Source organism: Chiloscyllium plagiosum, chromosome 3, assembly GCF_004010195.1.
Source record: "Chiloscyllium plagiosum isolate BGI_BamShark_2017 chromosome 3, ASM401019v2, whole genome shotgun sequence".
Taxonomy (NCBI): domain Eukaryota; kingdom Metazoa; phylum Chordata; class Chondrichthyes; order Orectolobiformes; family Hemiscylliidae; genus Chiloscyllium; species Chiloscyllium plagiosum.
The window spans coordinates 128,514,523-128,528,962 of record NC_057712.1 but is presented as its reverse complement, the minus strand read 5'-3'; the positions used below and the strand labels follow the sequence as shown (position 1 = coordinate 128,528,962).

Sequence of the window (14,440 nt, the reverse complement as noted above, 5' to 3'; positions counted from 1 at the left end):
TAGCTTGGGAGTCTTTTCCAAGATTTCTAGAGGCTTCTGGGAGTATCTGCCTCTCCTTGTAGCTCTGCAGCCGGAACAGGACCGGGCGTGGGCGCTGGTTCGAGCCGGGCCCGCGTATTGCGAACCGGTAGGTCCATTCTACCCTTACCCGGCCTGATCCAGCTTCCAGATTTAAAAGCTGTGGCAGCCACTGTTCGAGGAATGCTGTAAGCGGGCCTTCCTCTTCCTGTTTGGGAAGAGGAAGGCCGATTGAGCTGTAGTTTCGGAGGTCGCGGCCTTTAACTCAGCCCCTCCGACTCGGCGCTCGATTTCTTGGATGTCTCGGTCGTGCTTCTGCAGCGCGGCTGAGAGTGAGTCCCATCGATTTTGGGATTCTTCGATGAAATCGTCGATCTTCGCGCCCAGTTTGGAGATCATCTCCACGAGGCTTGTCACCGTAGGTAAGTCCCCCGGGGCGGCTGTGGACGCCTCAGCTGCAGCTGGAGAGGGTGGGGGAGGGGTTCCTGCTTGTTGAGAGCTGCGGGCTCCCTTCCCTTTAGTCATTTTTACTAAAGATTAGACTGTGTAAATTTGATATTAAACAACTAATTAAATTAAACAGCTATTATAAATGATTTGGTAAGTGTGGTGTGGGTGGGTGACCCACTTTACCCAAGTCTTGGGAGGAGCACTATAGACTCAGACTTGCTGGGTCGCTGCCATCTTGGATCTCCCCTTCAGAATGTATTTAATTCTCAAATGGGTATCTTAGTTGGAAGAATGTATCATTGCTGCCTTTCCACTTAGACATAAATGGGCCTCAACTGAAAGAAAGAGTGGACAAATCTGACAAGGTTAGTCGTAGCTCAGAAGACTGGGTAAACCTTATGTAGCCAAAGAATGACTAAAAAGAATATAATGAGTAACATAAAAGCATTATAGTAAGAGTTTCTACAAGTATTTGAGTAGGAAAAGAGTTAACTGAAGCTAGTGTTGGTCATCTGGAATGAGTGTGTGGGAAGTAAGGAAATGACTGAGGTATTGAATGGATAATTTGCCCTTGTCTTCATGGTAGAAGAAACTTGCCAAGGATAGTGGCAACTCGTGAGGCGATTGAAGGAATAAACCTAAAACAATCAACATTACAAAGGAATCTGTGTTTGAAAATTGCTGACCGTAAAGACAGGCAAGTCCCCAAGGTTAGATTGCCTGCATCTTGAAGTCTAAAAAGAAGTGATAACACAGATAGTAGATGCATTGGTTATAATTGTCCAAAAAAATTCCTTAAATTCAGGACGGATCACAGCAGAGTTTAGAAAGAGCAAATGTAAAACTGTAATCCAAGAAATGAGGGCGGTAGAAAGGGGGCCATTTAGTCTAAGACTTAGCAGAGAGGGTACAGCATGGAGTCCCGGCAATGCGGAAGCAGGGTATTTGATCAATGGAGTCCCCACCGACCTTCCAAAGAGCATCCCACCCCAACGCCATCTCCACATACCTGCCTTTCCCACAAGTCTGCACATCACAGGGCACTGTGGGCAATTTAGCATGTCCAGTTGACCTAACCTGCACATCTTTGGACTGTAGGAGGAAGCCGGAGCACCCGTGCAGACACAGGAAGAATGGACAAACTCTTCCAGCCTCCGGTGACTGTCTGTGTATTGATTCCAGGTCCCTAGTGCTGTGAAGCAGCAGTGCTAACCACTGAGCCACCGTGCCACCACGTAGGGAAGGTGCGAGAATCTATGATTTTAGATTATAGCAGAATAGTGAGAGACTCATGATGTTAACAAATGAAGTCGCATGGCTAGGACGTTGTGTTTAATTAGAGTTGGCTTTGAGGAGCCATAGTTCTGGTACAGAAGGAATTCATTCGGCCATCATGTCTGCACTGGCTGTCTGAAGTTTTGTTTTATAAGTATTTTTATTGAAAAGCTTTTTTTTTTTAAATCTTTTGCAAAATATTTATATATAAAGAAAAAATATCAAAACAGAAAAATACAGTGCAAAAAACAAAGCCGCAAAGCAATAGTCCAATTATCTTGAATACGGAGAAAGCTTGGAGGATAATGAAGCAAGACGAGGGCAATTGACTTAAGACTTCACCATTTACCCCCTTGGTAGGACCCCAAGGATTTAAACCTGGGGCAATGGACTCCGGCTTTAAGACATGGGAGAACAATGGCATTCCATGGTTGGGAGATTTGTTCGAGGGGAGAGGTACTGATGTCATTCAGTCAGTTAAGTCAGAAACATGGATTATCCAATAAGGACCTTTCTCAATACTTCCAGATAAGGGACTATATACAGAGGAAGACCACGCTGCTGGTCCAGTGTTATAAATCAGATGTGGAGAAAAGGTTCCTCTGGTGCACGGGTACTCTTTCACTTAACACTTTATATCATTTACAGAAAGGCCATGCTCTGGGGGATATGGAAGGACTCTGTAAGACGTGGAACCTAGAGTTAGGCCAGGACATTTCACCGGAGATATGGGACGATATCTGGGGGAATGTAAGGAAAATTTCAGTATGTAACCTAGCACAGGCGATGCAATTGAAGATCTTACACAGGGCTCATATGGTACCAGAAAGGCCAGCTAAGTCTGAAGATTTTAACTTATTGCCATAGTTTTCCTGCCTTTTCCCTCTAACCCTGCATATTATTTAAAGTGAAACAATCATCCACTGCCCTTAAATGCCTCAATTGAAACTTTATTCACTGTGCTACCAGGAAATGCACTCAGGATCCTAACACAAACCGCAAAGCTCTGCCGATGCGTGAAATTAGAAACAATATCAGAAACTGCTGAAAACTCTGGCAGCACCTGTGGAGAGAAAGCAGAGTTAATGTTTTGGGTCCAGTGACCCTTCTTTAGTTCTGAACACCCAATTAGATCCAGTAACAGCAGAAAATGTGTCAATCTCTGGCTGGGAGCCAGATAGTAGTTGACGTTGAAAAGGCAGTAAAACCATCAGTCACAGGCTCAGTGAGGGCTGCAGTGATGGGGAAAAGGCTATAAACTGAAGATGTTTTAAACAGTAGATCACTGTCATCCAATTGGAAAGTGTAGTCTCGCTACCCAGAGAACATAGTCTGAGGTCACTTAGATCTTAACTGCATTTGGATAAGGGTAATTTTACAGAATGGTGGGTATATGTAGAATCATAACATGAAGTCAACATAAAAGCAGAATGCAATGTTTAGCTTTTTTGCTTTGTTTTGTACACTTTGACACTTAGGAGTTTGATGTCTAATGCGTGTGAATGCCTGCAATATTTCTAGCTCTAGTTATTATGACAGTAAATCATTTCTCTGACAAGGTATTCCCAGTAATGAAGGTCCCTTGGATTGCCTTTAACAGGGACCAGATTTGTGTCAGGAGATGGGAGTTGCCAGTACAGCCTTACGTCAATCCGTCCATCCTGTGTTCCTGAGCTCAGCACTGCTTGGCAGCTCTCCACAAAAATCAGGTTGTAAATCTGTTTAACATGTCTGAGCATAGTTTAAAAAAATCACATAACACCAGGTATAGTCCAACAGGTTTATTTAGAAGCACTAGCTTTCGGAACGCTGCTCCTTCATTGGGTTCCTGTGCATTCCTGGGTCTCCTCAGCCTCTGTGGTTGTGGACTTTGTATGCTAATGAATTATTTGTGAGTGAAAGTTTTCATGTTTCCCCTTTTGATTCTGGAGCCAGGCTGTGTGAATGCATAAGAACATGGAACTGATTTCCTAACAGAGCTCTCATTGTTCATTCTTCTCTTTGAACAGGTTTAGCTGTTGGTCTTGGAATCGGAGCCTTAGCAGAAGTTGCTAAGAAGACATGGCGACCTGAAGAACGTGAGAGTAAGTGAAAGCAAATGTAATGTTGGAATGACAAGCAAAGTACTGTGGATGCTGGAGAGCTGAAATAAAAGTGGAAAGTGATAGAGAAGCTCAATGTTTTGAGCTCATTGTGACTTATTCTGGTGGGGGCTAGGAAATGCTTTCTTTAAAATGCAAAATGTGGAGGGGCAAGTGGAACAGTAGGCAAGGATGCCCATTGCAAAAGACAAAGAGAATGCTCATGGTGGTGGAGGAGAGAGAGAGAAAGAGAGAGATGAAGAAAAGGTGTTGTTGATAGATATGAATAGCAGAAAGCCGGTTGGCTGTGCTAAGGGCAGATCCATGCAAACAAGACACTGGGAGAAGAGGGTGTAATCAAAATGGAGGACAGTTTTTCTGCTGTGAAGTTGTTGAATCCTGAATGCTCTAAAGTGGAAAGCTGAAACATGCTGAGGACAGAAACGTTAATGTGAGGGTGAGATGGTTGAAATAGCAAGTGACTGATGGGTCAGAGTCATTCCTACAGATGGAATCGAGGTGTTCCTGCAAAGCAGCCGCCCAGTCTGTTTGTTCCTGTCAATACGGAGGAAACTGCACTGTCACCAACGAATACAGTAGACCAGATTTAAATAAGTGCAAGTAAACTGCTGCTTCACTTGGAAGGTATTGGAAATACCATGCTCTTCTGAGCTTATCTGGATTATGGACCTGTGATCTGTGTTTATCAGCCACAGAGTCTTGGTCATGTTGCATGTGACTGAACAGTCTTGTGGGAGATATCGATGGGAATGGTTTGGTCTCTGAGCCTGTTTTTAGCTGGTTGGGAAACAAGCAACAGCATTTAGTGCACCATGGTGGCTCAGTGGCTAGCACTGCTGCCAGGGACCCGGGTTCGATCCCACCCTCTCAGGCAATTGACAGTGTGGAGTTTGCACATTCTCCCCGTGTCTGCGTGGGTTTCCTCCGGATGCTCCGGTTTCCTCCCACAGTCCAAAGATGTGCAAGTTAGGTCAATTGGCCATGCTAAATTGCCCGTAGTGTTAGGTGAAGGGGTAAATATAGGGGAATGGGTCTGGGTGGGTTGCGGGTCGGTGTGGACTTGTTGGGCCAAAGGGCCTGTTTCCACACTGTTAAGTAATCTAATCTAAACTGTCCCATGGTGTCCAGGGATGTGCAGGCTAGGTTGTTTAGCCCTGGAAAATGCAGGGTTATGGGGAATGGGTCTGTGTGGGATGCTGTTCAGAGCATTGGGCCAAATGGTCTGCTTCGCTGCAGTAGGGATTCTATGATTATATAGCACCCTTAATAAAATGAAACATTTTTTAGTGTGTCTCAAGAATTTAATTAAATGCAATATTATACAAATTGACATTCTTGTGCAGTCAGAGGTAAGGTTTTAAGGGGTGCCTTCAAGGGTGTAAGGTGAGAATTCCAGAGCATAGGACTTGAGGCAACTAAAGCATGAGCACCATTGGTGGGGAAATTAAAATGAGAGAGGCTCAAGAAGCCAGAATTAGAGGAGCACACCAGTCTGAGTTGTTGGGCTGGAACAGTGAGAGAGAGTGGTGAGGCCACGGGGAGATTTGAAACAAAGCTAAGAATATTCAACTTGTGACATTGCATTGGGTGACACTAAAATCAGCGAAACAACAGGCTTTGGTGTGAGTTGGATCACAGACAGTAAAGGTTTGGCGAAACTCAAGCTAGCAGAGGTAGAATGTGGTCGACCCGCCAGGGTTCTGTTACAATCATCAACTCGTGAGGTAACGAGTGATTATAGAACTGGGAATATCATTAGGGGAATGTATGTGGATACTAGAATCATAGTTATATAGCACAGAAACACACCTTCCGATCCAACTCGTCCATGCCGACCAGATATCGTATTCTGATCTAGTCCCATCTGTAAACATTTGGCCCACATCCCTCTAAACCTTACTAATAATGTACCCATCCAGATGCTACTGTTATAAGGATTGTTTGATCACCAGTGATCATGCAGGCAGACAATAAAAGTGGAAAGTATCTAAAATAAGGGATTTGAAAGGACCTATTATGGGGAGAGAGCAAGGATATGTGATTTATACTGCACCCATTCAAATAGAATGTACACATGGACTGACTGTGCAATAATATCAGACTCTGTGAATTACAGAGGTGACTGAGAATCTGTTAATATTTACATCGGCCTCCCAGGACTGTGTCAGTATAAACAAGGGGTCACTGGAGAGAATCAGTAACTTTAGTGAACTAGGTATGTTTTACAAGGACATGTCAGGGGTTTTTCTGGATCTGTGTTGGCATTTGCCTGGGATCCATGGGTGCAGGGGTTGAGAGGGTGGGTCAGTGTTTTTGGTGGGGGGAAGGTGGCTGTTGGTTATGGTGTCAGGGTGGGTTGGTGTATATGTGTAATTTGCTTTGGCTTTCTTGAGTGGAGGAAAAGGAAATATGTTTTATTTTAAAAAGAAGTCCACATTCTTTAAATTGTGGTTGTGAGCAGGGAGTGGTGCTATCGTATGGACTTGTAAAAACTTGTGTTGAAATGTCAGGAGAAGGCAGGAGAAATTAAATTAGAGGCTATCACTTCTAAATTTGATCATCCGTATCTAAATGTGCTGTGCCTTCTGAAGGTGACTTTAAATGAATTGATAGTATCAAATGGTGTTTGAGACAACAACAACCATACGTAACATAGCTTGAGTTGGAAAGCCAGTGAGTGCACTGAAGATCAACAGCCTGTTAGTATCACACTCCTCTTTAATCTTGAAGTTTTTCGTCGTCCCAACAAAACAGGTTTTGTTTAACCTAGCATTCCAAGGTGTTGTCCTTTTTGTTCTTTTGAATGATGTAGTGCGCAGTTGAAGAAATATTTCATAATTCTCCATAACTACATATTCCTGAATCTCTCAAAAGAAGACTATCCACCCTATCCATGTCTCATAATTTTGTAGACCCCTATCAGATTGTTTTCACTGGAAAGATGGAGGTTGAGGGGCAATTTGAATTTATCCAACCTCCAGACCAGGCACCATCCTGGTAAACCTTCTCTGTACCCTCTCCAAAGCATCCACATCCCTTCTGGTAGTGTGGCGACCAGATCTGCACACAATCTTCCAAATGGGACCTAACTAAAGTTTTGTACAGCTGTACCGTAACTTGCCAACTTTTATATTCAGTGCCCTGGTTGATAAAGGCAAGTGTGCCGTGTGCTGCCTTGACCAACCACTTTATCCATCTGTGGTTGTTGCTTTCAGAGATCTGTGGACCTGTACGTCCAGATCCCTCTGTATGTCAATGCTCCGAACAGTTCTGCCATTTATTCTATAATTTGCACCTGAGTTTGCACCAAATCTGCAATCTATCTAGATCCGCTTTATCCTTTGACAATTCTCCCCACTATCTGCAACTCCACCAATTTTAGTGTTATCTCCAAACTTAATCAGACCACCTACACTTTCCTCCAGATCACTTATATATTTTGCAAACAACTAAGGTCCCAGCATTGATGGCTGTGGAACGTTAATAGTTACTGATTTCCATTGTACAAACACCCTTCCACTGCTACACTTTCTTCTGTGACCAAGCCAGTTTTGTAACCATCGAACCACTTCACTCTGGATCCCATGCAACTCTAACTCCTGTACCAGCCTGCCATGAGGTACCTTATCAAATGCCTGACTAAAGTCCATGAAGACAACATCCACTGCCTTTCCTTCATCAATCAGTCTCACCACCTCAAAAAAAAACTCCCATTGAGTATAAACCCATGCTGCCTATCACTAACAAGTCCATTCACTTCCAAATTTGAAGAAATCCTGTGTCTCTTTATCTTCTCGAACAGCTTCCCCACCACTGGCATCAGGCTCACTGGTCTGTAATTACCTGGATTCGCTGTTTCCTCCTTAAAGGAACAACACTGGCCATTCTCCAGCTCTCTGGAACCTTGCTTGAGGACAAAGATGATGTAAAGATACCTCAAGGCCCTGGCTACCTCCTCCCTATTCTCCCACTGTATTCTGGGATAGATCCCATCAGGCCCTGGGGGTTTGTTTGCCTTAATGTATTTCAAGATGTCCAACACTTCCTCCTTCATAATGTCGACCTCCCGGAGAGTATTCACACACTTTTCCCCCAGCATCCCTTACTTTGGTGAATGTCGATATAAAGTACTGATTAAGGACCTCCACTAATTTCTTCTGGTTGCACAAATGACATCCCTCCTCTATCCTTGAGTGAGTCTACTCTTTCTCAGCTACCCATTTGCTCCTAATATTTGTATAAAGTGCCTTTGGATTCTCCCTAACCGTGCTGGTCAAAGACATTTTGTAGATGTTTTAGTCCTCCTAACTCCCCATTTGAGCTCCTTCCTGCTCTCTCAATATTCTTCTGTTTTTAGTTTCCTAGTCTTTAGATATGCGCTTTTTAAAATTTTTGAATAAGCTGTTAATTTCACCTGTCATCTGAGGTTCCTGAGTCTTGCCATTCCTGTCTTTCATTTTCACATGAATGTGCCTGTTCTGTACTCTAATCGACTGACCTTTAAAAGATTCCCACATGTCAAATGTGGACTTATCCTCAAACAGCCTCGTCCAATCTACAATCTCCAATTCTGGCCTAATTTGCTTATAATTGGCCTTCCCCCAATTTAACACCTTCATCCAGGGCCTACTCTTGTCCTTATCCATAAGTACCCGAAGACCTACTGAATTATGGTCACTATTCCCAGAATGCTTTCCCACTGAAACTTGGACCACTTGGCCAGCTTGTTTCCAAATACCAGGTCCAGTATGGCCCTCTCCATCATTCAAAAAACTGTCCTGAACACTTTTAACAAATTGCTCCCCATCCAAACCCCTGGCACTGAGGAAGTTAAAATTACCCACCACAACAATCCTGGTACTTTCGCATCTTTCCAGAATCTGACTACATATTTCTTCCTCTATCTCCTGCTGGCAGCTAGGAAGTCAGTCAGCATTGTGATTGCACATTTCCTACTCCTGAGCTCTATCCAGAATGCCTCACTGCAAAATCGCTCCAGAGAGTCTTCCCTCAACACAGCTGTGTTAAGCTCCTTAACCAGTAATGCAACTCCCCCCAACTCTTCAGCTTCCTCTTCTGTCTCATTTAAAACATTGATAAGAATGTTAAGCTGCCAGTCCTATCCCTCTTTCATCCACTTCTGTGATAGTAACATCAACATAATAGCATGCATTAATCCGCATTCTAAGTTCATCCATCTTACCTATTATACCTCTAGCATTGAAGCAAATGCAGTCTATGCCTCCAGTTGTGCGGAGCTCAGCAATCTCCCCTGACCGCTCTTCCTCTTAGCTATATTTGTCTTAGACTTGAGCTGTTCCCCAGTTTCTATACTTACTGACCTGATGTTCTAGTTCCCAACCTCCTGCCATACATGTACATTGTGATGAGGGATTAGGGAATGACATTAAACAAATACTTTGTGATCATTTTCATGCGGAGCATTCCACAAACACTAGAATTAGTGTGTAACAAAAGTTTAATGAAAGTGAAGAACTTTATTAATAGTAATTATTTGAAGAATAATATTGTAAAGTATTGATGGGACTGAAAGTCAACAGATCCTCTGTACCTGATGCCCATGATTCTATGGATCTAAAAGAGATGGCTGCAGAGATTGTTTTTGTAAATTCCCTTGATTCTGTAAAGGACCTCATGGATTAGGAGTTAACAAATGTAATGAGGGAGGGAGAAAGTAGGGTATTCCAAGCCAGTTAAGCTGTACATCTGTCATGAATAAATAGAATTATATTAAGTAATTGTGGATATTAGAAATCTAAAACAAAAACAAGAATTGCTGGAGAAACTATGGGTCTGGTAGCAACAGTGGAGAAAAAGCAGAGTTAATGTTTCAGGTCCATGATCCTTCAGAAGAAATTCAGTGCTGCAACAATGTACTGGTTATATAAAAAGAGAGCGCGTGCATTTGCCTTGCTTTGTGCGTAGTTTCTATCCTGAAATCTGACTTCATGTACTGTAACACTTCCCTATTTCCCACCCCATTAGCCAAGAAAGAAATTCCTAATTAAATTTAGGGAAGGATAGTGAAAATGACAAGTGGTTGGAATTATCCTGATAGCAAACCTCCATCCCTGGTATCCTTCATGCACTGTTCCGGGACAAGCAATAGCTGCCATCTTCCTCTCTCTCGTGTGGTCACAGGAACGTCACTGAAAACCCCTGTTTTTAAACTGGGTTTTCTTTCTCATGGCCAAAGAGGTGTTTGGGAGATTAGTGGAGTGTAGGGAAAGGTGAATGCAGGTTCTTCTCCCCTCAGCGGGTGTGCTGTATCAGAATTGGCTTCCTGAAAGCCGGCCAGCTTATTTATAACTGGTTGATAGCCAAGGCTGGGAGAGAAAAAAAAATCAGAGTGCAGGTTGGAGTTTTGACAAAATGGCCTCTGTGCTGCTGATAACTTGCTGCAGTCATTAAAAGAATAAATAACTCATTGGCCAGATGCTATTAACATTTGTTTTGTTTGGCGTGAAGATGGTGTAGAAGTGGGGCATCTTTTGTTTTTAAAAAGAAGTAAAATTCTGCTTTAAAAATATTTTCACCCCTACCCCTTCCCCTCCCCACTCCTACAGAAACATTTGGACTTGGGCTGGTTTAAGGTTCTGTGTATTTTGGCCAATAGCCATGCGGTTCAGCTATCTTGGGCTATCAGAGCTTGGATGTGATTGCAGAAATAAGAAGGGTGGAGGATTTGAAAACAAAGGTGAAAATGTTAAAATGGTGGTTTTGCCAAATTGGGAAGCTGTGTAGGTCAGTGAGCACAGAGGGTGATGGTGGGAATAAGGACATCGATAGCAGAGGTTTGAATGGACTGAAACCAAGGTAGGAGGCTGATCAGGTGTATGTGTTTGTCTGCATGGGCATCATAGCCAGTTTCACTTCTGCCTTTCTTTGAGTACTCAGCTTCTCCAGGAGCTAACGTAGCCAGAGCTACTGCTCCAATTGCTGTTTTACTCCATGTCTCTGAGTTGATGATGCAACCAGGCCATGTTGCCGCCTTGATTGGGGTAACTCCATACAGTGTAGACTGCTCTTGGGCTTTGTGGCCGAAAGGCTTCCTTTCTAACCCAGCTCTCCCCACCCCCACCAAGCACTTCACATTAGCTCTGATGAAGAGTCATCTGGACTCAATGTTAGCTTGGTGTCTCTCCGTGGATGCTGCCTGACCTGGTGAGATCTCCAGCATTTTTTTTGTTTTTGCATTCTAAAGGGGTGGGCTCCCAGCACATTATCCCTGTTTTTAAACTGGGGCATTCAGTGACCATCCTGTGATCGCACAGGAGAGGAGGATGGCAGCCATTGCTTGTCCCAGAACAGAGCAAACATCCATCCCTGGTATCCTTCACAGAATCTGGATAATTCCAACCACTTGTCATTTTTACTATCTTTCCCTAAATGTAATCAGATTGCTGTCTTGGCTAAAAGTCTCCCCCAGAGTCACTGGCCTCCCACAAGCTTTAGGTTTGTAAATCATTGCTCCCTTCACATAGCTTCCAGCTGCCCATTTTCCTCACATATGGCCATGCAGTATCCTGTAGCTTGTTCATTTGTGAAAAAGAACAAAGAAAACTTAGTCCAGGAATAGGCCCTTCGGCTCTCAAAGCCTGAGCCGATCCAAATCTACTGTCTAAACCTGTCAGTCAATTCCTAAGCATTTGTATCCCTCTGCTCCCCACCTACTCATTCATCTGTCCAGAAGCATCTTTAATGAATCTACCGTACCTGCCTCTACCACCTCTGCTGGCAACACATTCCAAATGTCCACCACTCTGTGTGAAGTACTTGCCACGTGTATCCCCCTTTAAACTTTCCACCTCTCACCTTGAAAGCATGACCTCTCGTTATTGAATCCCTCACGCTGGGAAAAAGCTTGTCTCTATCCACCCTGTCTGTACCTTTCATGATTTTATAAACCTCAATCAGGTGCCCCCTCAATCTCCTTTTTTCTAACGAAAATAAACCTAACCACCTCAACCTCTCTTCATAGCTAGCACCTTCCATACCAGGCAACATCCTCGTAAACCTTCTCTGCGCACACTCCAAAGCGTCCACATCCTTTTTGCGATGTGGCGACCAGAACTGTACACAGTATTCTAAATGCAGCCGAACCAATGTCTTGTACAATTTTAACATGACTTGCCAGCTCTTATACTCAATACCCCGTCCAATGAAGGCAAGCATACTATATGCCTTCTTGGTCACTCTATCCACCTGTGCAGCAACCTTCAGGGTACAATGAACCTGCACTCCCAGATCTCTGTCCATCAACTTTTCTCAAGGCTCTTCCATTCATTTAGATTGTGGCTGAAATAATCCTAACTCTGTTTTCCTGTTTAGTGGGGAGGGAGGAGGAGGAGGATTTCCTACTACCTTTTATCAGAAGGTGTTTCCTAATGTCCTCCTTGAACAGCCCCTCATCAGTTTGAAGTGGCTAGCCCTTGTCCCAAGCTTCTCCTTCCAGAGGAAGTGGTTTCTGTCCAATCTTATCAACAACTTTCACCCACATATAAATTGTTTGTACTGTTTAATTAAGACAGTATCTTGTTTCTGCCTCCTCCCCTCTGCCCCACTGTAAGTGTTGAACAAATACAGAGTAAATATTGTGAAGATTAGCACCTGTGCATTAAAGGGTTTAAAATGCTGACCTAAGAGATTGAAACCTGGTGCTATTGGAGGCCCATGTTGTGTTTGCCCTTCAGTAACCTTGTCTGAATTGGCACAGTCCCCTGTTTCTGCCGGTTAACCTTGTCAACAGTGAGGATTGTGGTGGCTCAGTGAGAGCTGCAGCATTCACTTGTTATTGTCCCTCAGTTTTTTTGGCAGCTATGTGCTGTCTTTTTTAAAAAATTATCTGTTATAAATTTTATCAGATCGGCCTCACCTTTAAAACCTTTCTAGTGCTTTCACTGACTGGTCTTTCTGAATTGGGGTCTTTCACATTAAACTCCAAAGGCAGTCCCCACTGGAGTGTGGTAGGGATTGGGCCCCCGCACACTGAGGGGAGGTTTGGAGGGGATGTTCAGTGTGGTCCCAGCCCCTAGCGCAGTCTCCTGGGTGAGTGGGCACACCCTCATTGTGGAAGGATGGGAAACGGTATTGCCCCTAACTTGCTTTCCATCCTCTAAACATTCTGACTCTGAGATGAGGTTTGATTAAGTGGCACGTAGAGCATAATGTAGGAAGGTATTAAATTGGCCATTTTGGCAGAAACTGTTTTTGAAAAAAAAAGCATACAGTAGTCTGTAAATGGTAAGTGGTTGCAGACCACTGAGATGCAGAGAGAGACCTGGGTAATGTAGTGCATGAATCTCAAGGTTAGTGTGTAGGTACAGCAAGTAATCAGAAAGGCTGATAGAACGTTATAGTTAATTGAGAGGGGAGTTGAATGTGAGATTCGGGAGGCTATGCATGGCAGACCTTGCAGAGACCTCTTCTGGAGTACTGTGTACAGTGCTGGCCAGTGTACTTACAGAAGGTGTTGGTAGTGATTCCGAGGAAGTTTACCAGACTGATCACTGGAATGAGCAGGTTGCCTTCTAAGGCTCTTGAGCTAGGAGGTCATAGTATAAAAATAAGGGGTCGCCCATCTAAGATAGAAATTGAGGAAACATTATTTGGAGGGTGGGCAGGTGTCTGGGAATATCTTGCAGTTTGGGCTTAAGGAGGGAGTTTTGTGCAAAGTGACAGCATTTCCATCACGACAAATGACTGCATGTCAAAAGAGAATCTTGTTGGGATACTTCGAGTTTGTGAAAAGCATCATTAAAATGTGTAAGTTATTTTCTTCTGTGTGGGTCAGAGAGCAGTGGGAAACCAGCAGCCATCTGCTTAGTATTCATCTACTTGTTGGATTAAGTGAAGAGCCACTGACCCAGTGCAGCAAGGTCCAAAGAAGTCTAAGGAAAAATAAAAGGTTGATCAAGGGCTGAAGAGAAGTGGCCAATATCAGACCAGAAGAGGCATGGCAGGCTGACCTAGAGTCAGGAGATGTAGAGTCAGTGTGGATAGAGCTTCGAAATACTAAGGGTAAAAAGACCCTCTTGGGAGTCATCTACAGGCCCCCAAACAGTAGTCTGGATGTCGGATGTAAGTTAAATCAGGAGCTGAAATTGGCCTGTCGCAAAGATGTCTCTACAGTTGTTATGGGGGATTTTAACATGCAGGTAGACTGGGAGAATCAGGATGTATTGGGCCTCAAGAAAGAGACTTTGTGGAGTGCCTCAGAGATGGATTCTTAGAGCAGCTGTTGCTGGAGCCGACCAGGGAGAAGGCAATTCTGGATCTGGTATTGTGTAATGAACCAGAATTGGTCAGAGACCTCGAAGTGAAGGAGCCATTGGGAAGTAGTGACCATAATACAATAAGCTTCAATCTGCAATTTAAGAGGGAGAGGGTACTGTCGGAAGTGACAGTACTTCTGTTGAATAAAGGAAACTATGGAGCTATGAGGGAGGAGCTGGCCAAAATTCAATGGTGCAATACCTTAGCAGGGCTGACCGTGGAGGAACAATGGCGGATATTTCTGTGTATAATACAGAAGATGCAGGATCAGTTCATTCCTAAAAGAAAGAAAGATCCCA

General features: G+C 43.8%; 1 protein-coding gene across 3 annotated transcripts in view; it reads left to right on the top strand.

The window, feature by feature from the left end:
* coq8aa (coenzyme Q8A, genome duplicate a) overlaps nucleotides 1–14,440 on the top strand; it is a 74,988-nt gene that overhangs the window by 24,109 nt on the left and 36,439 nt on the right. For all 3 annotated transcript variants that reach the window (XM_043687296.1, XM_043687293.1, XM_043687295.1), the window contains exon 5: nucleotides 3,753–3,827. In XM_043687296.1, coding sequence (XP_043543231.1) covers nucleotides 3,753–3,827 — 75 coding nt within the window. The remainder of the gene's footprint in view (nucleotides 1–3,752; nucleotides 3,828–14,440) is intronic.